Genomic DNA, 12,316 nt, shown 5'->3' on the forward strand with positions numbered 1-12,316 from the left:
GCCATGCTAAATTGCCCGTAGTGTTAGGTCAGGGGTAAATGTAGGGGTATGGGTGAGTTGCGCTTCGGCGGGTCGGTGTGGACTTGTTGGGCCGAAGGGCCTGTTTCCACACTGTAAGTAATCTAATCTAATCTAAATATTTCATGAGCTCTATGTCCAGGGAGCATTGAAGGCAACAGCCATCTGAGAGCTTAGTGGACAATGGGACAAATGGTCTCACTATTTAACCAGTGAAAGTTGAAGGATTTTACAAGCTAGCAAAGTTCTGAAGTGGTAGCTTGGTTATCTGATTATTTAATGAACCATGGTGAGACTTGTAGCAGGATTCACCAAGACTTTCAACGAGTCTCAGCTCAGTGTCAGTCGCATCTAACTGTATTTTTTATGCTTTTGACAGGTTAATAATCCAAATTTCATGGTTAGTGTTTCGCGTTGATGTGCAGGTGCCAGTGTTTGACTGGGGTGAACCAAGTTAAAAATCTCACACAACAGGCTTATAGTCCAACAGGTTTATTTGGAACTGCAAGCTTTCAGAGTGTTGCTCTTGACAAAGCTACCTGACAAGGGAGCAGCATTCCAAAAGTTTGCACTTCCAAATAAACCTGTTGGACTGTAACCTGGTGTTATGATTTTCAACAATATTCAGCATGCCATCTTACCAAATATGCCAACCAAGCTCTATTTCGGGCAAACTCGCTGTGGAAACCAGAGCAGCTATAGGGAAGTTTTCAAAGGACTCCATCTTGCAGAAGATCAAACAGCAACTCCGGGCACGATCCATAGGTGTCAGCTGGATGTACCGCTCGTCCACAAACATTGACATCCAGCATTTGCTAACCTGTCCTAACCATCGGGGAATCTCTCCGATAGACTGGCAGACAGCTCATGAAGCACAAACTGTTGCTCGGCAGGGTGTACTGGCAAGTGGTTATGAAAGCCTGCTTCAAGGCCACCTTGTGTGCCACACCAGGCACCCATTACAAGGATTGGCCCAGCCATATCTTGGGGCTGCTTGTTTGTTACCTTTAGTGCTGACTCACTTCTTGGCTACCTGCATGCTGTGCCATTTATACTTGGCTGTGTCATGCCAGTTAACGCAGTTACACAGCCAGGCAGGATGCCACGTTGGTGGCAAGGGGGTAGACATCTTGCTGTACAGCAGTGTGTTACATCAATATCACACCTTCTCTATGTGTCAGGACATTGTGTGGCAAGCACACTGAATGTGCAGCAAGCAAGCTACCTTGTGCTAAAGTCTAATCAACATGGTTCTCAATGAAGTCCTAAGATGGACGCGGGAAGAAGTGAGGACTACAGATGCTGGGGATCGGAGTCAAAAAGTGTGGCGCTGGAAAAGCACAGTTGGTCAGACAGCATCCAAGGAGAAGGAGTGTCAAAGTTTTGAGCATAAGCTTTTCATCAGGAATGTGAAGGGGGAAGGGGGCTGAGAGATAAATAGGAGTGTGGGTGTGAGGCTGGGGGGAAGGTTGCTGGGAAGGCGATAAGTCGATGCAGGTGGAGGGCGATGATGATAAGTCAGAGCGGATAGGTGGGAAGGAAGATGGTCAGGTAGAACAGTTCAAGAGGGAGGTGCCACGTTGGAGGGTTGCATCTGGGATAAGATGGGGGGAGGGGAGTTTTGGGAACTAGTGACATTGACATTGATGCTGTGTGGTTGAAGGGACCCAAGGTGAAAGATGAGGCGTTCTTCCTCCAGTTGTCATGATCAACAATGGTCTGGTGTCTGATTGGGGTTATCCTGGTCAGGATGCCCATGTCTCTACAGTCAAGGAAGTAGGTCCCAGGCATTGGGTGTGCAGGAGGCAGCCCTGCTGTTACTCACTCCAAGTCTCTGTACTATTGCCCTCTGAGGGAGCCAGGAAGGTTGAGGGGGTATGTTAATTACAAGTGAGTGAGGGGAGATTTTACAAGTATAGTGAGTGTGAAAAAGCATAGACCAAGCTGCCAGTGTCAGATGGCACAGACCCCTCTGCCAGTCCTATGGGAAACTGACTTTTCTCCTTTGCGCCATCCTCTTGACCCAAGAACTCCAGGTCCTTGTTGGAGAATCATGACACCATCTTCCCCTTCTCCAACAGATCTGGAAATATCTTTGGCCATGCAGGGCAACTTCGAAATACCAGTGCTTGTCTGGGAGCACAATGACCTGTTAAATATGGCGTGGGTGCACGGGATACTGCTCTGTCGGCTGATATCCTCCGATTGGCAAGTTGTTCTGGAAGTGGCACATGGTAAGGTGAAGGAAAATAGTTTCTAAATGTTGGGACTATCTATCCTCATTCCTAGGAACATTTTTATAAATGCTTTCTGTCCTCATGTGAATGTCTTCACAGCTTTCCTAAAGTGTGGCCATTTCCTAAAGTAGATGTGGTACTCCAGTTGAAGCTGAACCATATTCTAGAACTGTTAGTACAACACCCTTGTTCTTACAGTCCATGCCTCTGTTAATGCAGTTGGGGTGCTGTCTGCTTTATTAGCCACTCTTTTGATCTGCTCTACCGCCTTTTGATGGATTATATATATAAAATCAAAGTGCCTGTGTTCCTGCAGCCCCTTTGTTTGATGATGGGCACTTCTGTATTCTTCCTAAAAGTGAAATGGTTCACACATCTCTACATTGAATTTCCTCTTCCATGTGTCCACAAACTCCACTTATCAATGATGGAAAGTGTGGTGCTGGAAAAGATCCACTTGTCCAGATCCACTTAAAAACTTTTTACATCTTCTTCGCAACGCAACATTCCTGTTTAGTTTCGTATCATCTACAAATTTGAAAATGTTATACTGATTGGAAGTCCATTGATATTTACTGTGAAGAGCTGGGTCCCAGAATTGAATCTTATGGTAATCTAGTAGTCACTACCTGCCAATGCAAGAATAACCTCTGATATGAAAGTTGGCAGCATTGTAAATTGTGAGCAGGATAATGCAGAACTTCAGAAGCCATTATTAAGGGAGAAAGTGAGGACTGCAGATGCTGGAGAGTCAGAGTTGTAATGTGTGACACTGGAAAAGCACAGCAGGTCAGACAGCATCCAAGGAGCAGGAGAGTCGGTGTTTCAGACATAAGCCCTTCATCAGGAATGTGATGAAGGAGTTATGCCCGAAATGTATGAGCAGGAAGAGGGAAGCCATGAAAAGGGTAGGTCCACTCAGGGAAAAAGGAGGAAATTATCACATGGAGCCACCGGACGTTGGTGAAGTTTTTAATGAGTACTTTGCATTGATATTAATTAAGGAGAGGGACATAGATGATGGTGAGATTAGAGAGGGGTTTGTTGATATTTTGGTGCATGTCATTATTAAGAAGGAGGTGGTTTTGGGTGTGTTGAAAAGCATTAAGATAGATATGTGCACAGGGCCTGATGGAATCTATCCCAGTATGCTAAAGGAGGAATGGGAGGGGATTGCTGGGGCCTTGACATGGATCTTTGTAGCCTCTTTAGCCACAGGTGAGTTCCCAGAAGACTGGCAAACAACCAATGTTGTTTCTCTGTTTAAAAGGGATAATCCAGGAAATTATGCGCTGGTGAATGTTATTTCAATGGTAGGAAGATTATTGGAGAAGATTCTTACAGACAGGATTTATTCACGTTTAGAGAAAAACTTATTAGGGAAAAACAGCATGGCTTTTTGTGGGGAAGGTGTTGTCTCACAAACTGAGTTTTTTGCAAGTGACAAAGATGATTGAAGGTAGGGCAGTGGTTATTGTCTCCACGGACTTTACTAATGCATTTGACATGGTAGGCATCCAAAAGATTCAATCACATGGGTTACATTGGCGAGTTGGGAAGTTAGATACAAAATTAGCTTGGTCACAGAAGACAGACATTAGTGGAGCAGTGCTTTTCTGACTGAAAGTGTGTTACCAGTGATGTTCTGCAATGATCAGATACTTGGACTCTGTTGTTTGTAATATATATAGGCGACTTCAATGAAATGTAAACGGTCTGAATAGGAAGTTTGGAAATGATACAAGAATTGGTGGAGTTGTAGATAGTGGGGAAATATATCAAAGGATATGGTACGATATGGACTATTTGGAAAGTCGGGTGGAGATATGCAGATTGAGTTTAATGCAAACAAGACTGAGGTGCTGTATTTGGAGGGTGGGGGGGTGTGGCAGTTGTCAAATGCAAGAAAGAAGTATACAGGAAATGCCAGGACCCTTTGGAGTACTGTTGTACAGAGTGATCTTGGGGTCTAAGTCCCTAGCTCCCTGAAAGTGGAAACACAAGTAGGTAAAACGGGAAAGAAGGCATATGGCATGCTTGCTTTCATCAGAGGGGGAATGAAGTATAAAAGTCACATTGCAAGTGTGAAAAGTTTTAGTTAGGCCACATTTACAGTATTGTGTGCAGTTCTAGGAAAGCACACTGCAGGAAAGATATGGAGACTTTGAACAGAGCACAAAAACAGTTGACCAGAGTATTGCCTAGATTGAAGTGTATCAGCTATAAAGAGAGGTTGGATTGTTTTTACTAAAACATCAGAGGCTGAGGAGCTACCTGACTGAAGTACATAAAATTATGAGAGACATGGATAGGATGGATATTTAAGTCTTTTAGTAGGCTGGTAGTCAAATACTGGAGATCAAATAGACATTTGACAGTTAAAAGGGCATATATCTACACTGTGGGAGCAATGATGTGATACAGTTGATACAAGTGCTTTCAAAGTGGAGATAATTTCTGTGTAAGCATCATGATTTGAAGAACTTTGGCATGAAAAAACAAACTTGAGCTAAAGCTACTAATGACAATTTCAAATAAAAAAAGCTTTAATTGGTAATCCATCTGGTCATGTAGTTTCCAAAGAGGTCTTTGTTGACATTTCCTCTAAGGCTGTTCTGTTTTAAATGCTTGGCTGAGCTTCAAAAAAAAGTATTGTATTAGTGGTGTTGGCAGTTTGATCAATAGTTTTATTAAGCTAGTAAAAAATTAATTATCTTTGATGTGGGTCACCTTGGCATCGGCCCATCAAAGATCTGCTTCTGGGATTGTTAGGCAAAACTGCTTCTGTCTCCCTGGAGTTAAAGTAGGATCATTAGTGTCCCCCTGCTATTACCAACTAAGTTCAAAAGGTCCTGACTCATTCGGGTTTACTTCCTAGGTGAATCACATCCCACCCCCTTCTCCTGCAAGTAACCTAGGATGGTGGCAAGGCTTCCCCATCAGGCTCCCACCTGTAATTTCTAAAGGCCTGCAGCATCTTCCAATCTCCACAAAAATGCAGCCTTTATTTGTTTCTGTCAAAATGGTGCAGACTTCTTTGCATAGTTTAATAATAGAGAAGACAGAGTGAAGTTTTGAATGGATAATTTCAAGCCATGAATTACTTTGCTACTTTAGTAACTTTGTAACATGACAACAGACCATACGATAAAGCCAAAGAAACACCAATTTTATTTCCCTGTTTTACAGACAAGTGTGATTTCATAGACTTAGTTCATATATTCCTGACAAACTGATCAGAATCTCATTACTGTTCTAAACATTCACATCTATGGGCTTTCATATGTTCTGTGATAATGCTGATCCTTTAACAAGTTTATGTTGCCCTTGGATTTTTTTTCAGGAGATCATAAAAACAGTTTCCAAAAGCTCTTGGTTTTAATCAATTTTAGGACCAATTTGATTAAAAGCTAACAAATACTGTCTCGGACAAAAGATTTGCAAGTTTTTAGAAAGAGCAATTGTGCAGTGAAAAGGGAGTGGCCAGTTCTCCCAGCTCAGCTTTTCTCTAGTTTCGTTTGGTCTGGCTATTCACTAAAAGCGGTCAGGCAGTTTTAAAGCAGGTCCATGCTGATCCTCCTCTCTCTCTGACATCTCTTCTGTAAGATCCTGGGTTTAATTTTACCTTTTGTGTTAAGGGGTGTATATGGGGATTGTTGCAAGTATTTAGAACGTAAAACAATACAGCACAGAACAGGCTCTTCGGCCTTGATGTTGCGCTGACCTGTGAACTATTCTCAGCTCGTCCCCCTACACTATCCCAAAATCATCCATGTGCTTATCTAAGGATTGTTTAAATCTCCCTAATGTGCTTGGAGAACAGCATCATTAAGGTGGGATGATGTGTTGAGTTTTTGGATAGGTTAAGTTTTTCAGTATTCTACTCTCTTTTTGTTTGCATTTCATTCCATAATCTTGCAAATAAATTCTGTTTTGTTTAAGACTACGTGGTTTGACTAACTGCATCCTCCTGGAATATCTGCGTTAAACCTACTTAAAATAACGAGCAAAGTTAGGGTCTCGGCTATGTTCTTGAAATGTTTTGAGTGGTCTGGCCTGGTCCACAACAGTTCCATCCTGAGATATTGCATATACGACATTAAAGATAAATTCATTTGAGAAACATCACACTTGTTCATTATGGAAATGCTATGTAATGCACTGATGACCTTTTTTTAAAACTATTTACTTGTGGACTATCAGTGGCTGAACCAGAATTTATTGCCCCCCACCCCCACTTGTTGCCATTGAATGAGTTGCCTTCTTGAACCACCATTTATTTTGCAGACTAATATCTAAGCTCTAGCTTTGCTGGGATCAACTTTATACAGGTCTGCTGAATGTATAAATTTGAACTTATTTTATCAGTGGAAAGCTGTACTTCTGTACATTCCAAGAAGCAGCTTGCAAGGTATTCTTTGTCAGGCTTGTTTTGTCTTGATAATTGTATTCATCAACTATGCACCTTTTGCTCATATGAGAATGCCATCTGGTTTTGTATATTGAACAAACAGTTGTGCAACTACCTTAATTTGGTATTTGGCCTTAATTGTGAAGAAATATTAACAATACATTCTTGTTCTTTATATGATATTATGTACTGTGCATATATGCCCCCTAGTGATTGATGAGAAACTTGCACTAGAGTCACACATTTCTGAACAATTGGCATTGGTAAGTGCAAGTTATGAGAAATATTCCATATCAATTACTCACTGTAATTAGAAAATAGACAGTAATTTGCTAATGTTTACTGGTTTGAGATAAACTGAACTTCACAAGGATTATAATGCCAATATCCAGAAGTGGAGGAAAAGCGACTGAGAAGGCAAATTTTCAAAATACCATTTTTCCATCTACCTTCTCAACAGTATCACTTACTTTGATTTGCCTTAGTTCATTGACAATTAAGTTCATTTGAAGAGATTGGGTGTGAGTCTTTACTAGGGTGCCCAATTTTCCAATGTTAATTTAATGAGGTAAATTTCGTTTTGATAATATAGGACAATGATTTCAACCAAAGTTTCCTTTATGATGGCTTTTCTTTTAGGTGCTTGGCTGAAGAGTGGATTGGGCCTTGTACAAAGAGAAGGGGATTATCTCACTTGGACATACTTCGCGCCACAGTTGGGTTACTGGGTTGCAGCTATGTCCCCTCAAAGCCCAGGTAAATAATTCAGGAAAATAGTAGCAAAGTTTCAGGGTCACTATGGATGGTAGAATTTAGGAAGTAATGCACTTGAACACTGAAATACCGAATTGATATTTACTAATATTGAAGTTGAAGGTGCCTAATAAGTGTAGGTGTTACTTACTTTCACAATTCTAAGTATTTGACATTAAATGAACAGTACTTCACTTCTTTTAATGTTATGCAGTACAGAGGGATCCCATCTCCTTCATAAAATTATTCTGTTGATACTTGCTAAATTATTCATTTTAACAAAAATAAGCTGTTTGATATAATATAATTTGTATATTTTAGGTAACATGGGACCTGTAGGAGCCAGTGACATCACCGTCTATCACACAGCCTTCCTGTTGGCCATTCTTGGAGGAATGACTGTCATTTTGCTGGTTCTGCTTTGTTTACTCATCTATTATTGCAGGTAACGTTTCATAGGAAATTAAACCAGTACACATCAAAATAATCCTTTTCCAAAAGATGGGATGGGATTTCTTTTATTAATCACAGACTTTTAAGTCTTAATTTCTGCTATGTCTTGCATGATTTGTCTAATTATTAGTGATTTTTTTTTTAAAAACTGTTGGCAACCAGAGCTATATGAAAAATGATTAGTTTTTTTGAAAAGTTTTGAGTTATGTTAATGTGTTTTATCCAGTATGTGTACCCCAGTGACATGGAAAATTGCTCCATGCAGTGATTCTCCTTGCACTCAAGAAAGCATCTGATGGGGAGAATAAAATGCTGTTTGGAGAAACTATGGCAATATGCTTTATGCAATCATATAGTACATAAGAGGGCCTTCAGCCCATTGAGTCTAGAATGCCAAATGAAAAGCTTTATTTATGTATATGTTCATTCATTATCAGTTATTAGTATATAGTTTATTCATTATGAAGCCGATTAGCATAAATAAAATACAAGAATCAAGGCGCTGCTTTTTAAGTTGCCAGGTAGATGCCCCTCAAAGTTTTGATGTATTTGGCTTATTCTTAAAATATATAAAGTTTAACAGGAACTGTGTTAATTATATGAGCACTTTTTCTCAGTACATTCTGAAATATTCTTTCCTTCCACCCCAATCAATTTCGTTGCAGGAGAAAATGTTTAAAGCCCCGTCAGCACCATAGAAAAATTCAGCTGTCCTCTGCACTGGACAGTTCTAAGAAGGACCAAGCAACTTCCATGTCTCACCTCAACTTAATCAGTGCAGTCCACATGGAATTGGTATCATCCAATGGAGAGGCGGATGTTCATACACCAATGCTGAAACCCTCATACAGTACTTCACGAGAATTCAGTTCTAGAGAAGAATTAATTTCACACAAAGACCCATCTTTAAGGGAGACCTTAAAGGAGGAATATTGTCGGTCACCTCCTAGAAGCTATCACCTCAAAATGGCAAGATCCATTGATGTTCCAGAAGATTTTGAATCTTCTGTGAGAGAAGACTATAGAAAAAGCTACAATTCCGTTGTTTCACAGCCACTATTGGATAAAAGAGATAAAGAAGTTCAGGCTTCAATTAGACTTCTTCCCACAGACAGTAAAAGTAGTATCCAAGAGCCAGATTATCAACTATCATATGTCCCTGACAAAGCACAAAAAATGGACAGAAAGACAACTGATTACATGATGTCCCGGTCAGTTGACCACCTTGAAAGACCAACCTCTTTTCCTCAGCCAGGTCAGTTGCTCTGTTGCAGTTCGGCAGATGAGGTGAATGACAATGTTTATAGAAAAGTGTTACCCACGTTAGTTATTCCAGCCCATTATATGAAGTTGCCCATGGAATATCAGTCCATGGGGCAGCCTTTATCTGCCCCCGCAGAACAGCAGCTGGAGTTTGAAAGATTACAAGCAGAGCTTTCTATTTCTCACCAACAGATGCATCCTCATTCTGAACAGCAAGCGACACCACAAACTTTATCGCAGCAGCAACTTCAGGAAACAGAAGTTGGAGACTGGAGTCCCCAGTCATCCACCATGTCAGAATCTGTCTCCATCCCAGCATCACTAAGCGAAGCAGCAATGGCTCAGATGAATAGTGAAGTCCAGCTCTTTGCAGAAAAAGCACTGCTAGAGCTAACAGGAGGAAAGCCTCTCCCTCACCCCAGAGCTTGGTTTGTCTCCTTAGATGGCCGTGCAAATGCCCAGGTTAGGCATTCTTACATTGACTTGCAGAAAGCTGGCAAAAATGGGAGCAATGATGCAAGTTTGGATTCTGGTGTGGACATGAATGAACCAAAACCTTCCCGAAAGGGAAAGGAAGCACGAGAACAGAATCTTTCTGGCAGTATGACATACACCAGGCTGGTGTATGTAGACGACATGGAACAGAGTGGTAGTGAAAGTGGTACAGCTGTATGTAGTCCAGAGGACACCTCAATGAAACCACTAATGGATGGGTCAGCTGAAAGAGAAGGTGGCACAACAGTGGGATTACAGAATGAAAATATCCAGCGAATTGAAGAAATGGAGGAGTGTCTTCCAACTAGTCCACAACACACAGAGAATGCTGAAACTGATGATAAGATGATGAATGATGAAAATGACCGTATTAATGACAATGATCAAGTCAATGATGACAATGACAGCACTGAAGACCAAGATGAGGATAAAAAAAGCCCTTGGCAGAAACGGGAGGAAAGACCTTTAATGGCTTTTAATTTGAAGTGATCACTTACAGGTTTACTCTCATTGGAGTTAAAATGAAGTTGCCAAATATGTTATGAAAGTGCGTGTTCAATTTTGGGAACCTGAGATAAAGAAAGAGGGAGAAGACATAAATATATTTGAAAAGAACTGTGAATGCTGTGCTGATGTTTCAGGCGTTGTAGGGAAAGTGTTTAGAGTTTTCTGAACAATTGTTGCTTAAATGAAGGCCTATGAGAGAGCCAGATAATTATAGAAAGATAATGTCTTCAAATTTATTTTTGCCATAAATGAACTATTGTATGAAATAATCAGTTCCATGCCAGATATTTTGCCTGAATATCCCAACATTGGCAGTGGTTGATGGATTTCTACTTATTTGCCAGAATTATACTGTAATAGTGTATTAAAGGGCATCACGCTGTGTCCACAGTTATAGAATATTTGAAAGAAAGGCTATGCATTGCTGCTTTTAAAATTATGTTGCTTAATTCACTTGTCACGTCTAATATTTGTTGTAAACGATTTTCTTTAAGATTGCTTATTCTATTAGACTCCATATTGTTAGAGCATTTAGCTACCAGTATGCTGTGAATGACAACACTCAGTGATGGCAGAAGCCACTGATTAAAACCAAACTGTCCTCTTTATTAAAAAAAAACTGGTCCGGTATTCTCCAAGTGCCTTCATGTTTTCCACTGAACGAACCCTATTTCAATAGTTCTTGTCTCTGGACTCTTGAAATTCTGCTTTTCATAATTGTCAGTTTTTTGACAGTTCAACATTGATTTGCATGCACTCATCAACCGTTTGTGCTTTTTTGTCATGCTTAAATTGCAACAGTATATTGTAGATAGTAATGTGTATTGTATTACTGGTTTGCTGTTGAACTACAGATAGACTAGAGAACTTTTACAGAGACATGAAAAAAGTAGCCATGAATGGATGTTCTGTATATATTGTACGTTTGGCTGCAGTTGAATATTTTAATTGCTAGCATTTCCAATGTCTTCCCAATCTGGGATAATTGAGTGGTCAAGACTGAGTGATCAATGTGTTCGAGTCAACATTTTATCCTTCTGTGTCATTTTACAGTACAAGGATTCCTTTTCTGTACATTTGTTTGAATTGGTTGCTTGTTTCTACAAGGCTAATTATTCAAAATAAATCTTGGGTAAAAGTTGAACTTTCGTGTACTTTTTTTAAAGGATTTCCAGTCAGTCTTTTTTTTAATCCTGATTTATTATATCTTTCTTTATATAAAAAGCCATTTTTTGTGCACTTGGTCTACAGGTTGAATGAGACATTGAATATTTGCTAACTCCGTGATCATATGAACTGTTTTATAGGTTACATTAAATCCAATTGTCGAACATGCTCCCTTGTCTCACTGAAATTGATACATATTTAAGATATTGTAATTTCTTTTTATTCTGGAGTTATAGAATAAATATATATTTAAAGGTCCAAAGACTGAATTGCTGTACAAAAACACCAATTTCTGTTTTTGTGCATTTTGGATCTGTAGTTCTTTGTTTTGTTTTTATTTTTAAAGATAGTTAGCCAAATGTTAACACTTTTAAAAGTATCACACATATTCAATTCTTCAGCAGAAATCCTAGTGACAAATAGTCAGCCCTCTGAGCACTGACCCCTCCAGACATGCAGGGTCAATGGAAAATCTTAATGTTTAAATAATATGATGGGTATCACATGGCCAAAGAGTTTCTGAAAACTCATCAGCTCTCACAACTTAACAAGTCTGGGGTCTACCTTTGTTTGAAGCCGGCATTATTAGTCTCTTTACCCCCTATCCCACAAAGAACAGTTGAGAACATTTTGATCCCTTTTGTGATGGAGTCAATGATAAAGAGAATGCCTGACCTGTCTTCTGAATTCCAAGCCCTGGATCATGAGATGGGCTGTACTTTTGGTGGCCTATTTCATACTTGGCATATCAAACCACAGTCTGAACACAAGACAGTACCATTGTTCCTTTATGTTAAGAATACAGAACATTGATAGCACACATAATCTGACAGCTTGAAAAACAGGTAACAGAGCACCTGCTAATATTTATAAAAGAAAATTTAAGACACTGTAAAATGATATAATTTTATTTTACTTTATTTTTGTCAACTAAAATGGGAAAAAGATTATTTTAAAATTTGCTACCAAAGATTCCCCAAACGAATCCATCGGGTTCAGTACGTAGGGGTTG

The 12,316-nt window shown here is 39.7% G+C and overlaps 1 protein-coding gene across 3 annotated transcripts in view; it reads left to right on the plus strand.

Moving 5' to 3' along the window:
* Nucleotides 1-11,281, plus strand: part of fam171a1 (family with sequence similarity 171 member A1) — a 194,931-nt gene extending 183,650 nt beyond the window's left edge. For 2 of the 3 annotated variants that reach the window (XM_060824942.1, XM_060824943.1), the window contains exons 6-9: nt 2,100-2,252; nt 7,306-7,422; nt 7,741-7,864; nt 8,538-11,281. In XM_060824942.1, the coding sequence (XP_060680925.1) occupies nt 2,100-2,252; nt 7,306-7,422; nt 7,741-7,864; nt 8,538-10,119 (1,976 nt within the window). In that variant the 3' untranslated portion in view covers nt 10,120-11,281. The remainder of the gene's footprint in view (nt 1-2,099; nt 2,253-7,305; nt 7,423-7,740; nt 7,865-8,537) is intronic. The other variant, XM_060824944.1, reaches the window with a different exon arrangement.
* The last annotated feature ends 1,035 nt before the right edge of the window (nt 11,282-12,316 follow it).

This window comes from Hemiscyllium ocellatum, chromosome 5 (assembly GCF_020745735.1).
Source record: "Hemiscyllium ocellatum isolate sHemOce1 chromosome 5, sHemOce1.pat.X.cur, whole genome shotgun sequence".
Classification (NCBI taxonomy): domain Eukaryota; kingdom Metazoa; phylum Chordata; class Chondrichthyes; order Orectolobiformes; family Hemiscylliidae; genus Hemiscyllium; species Hemiscyllium ocellatum.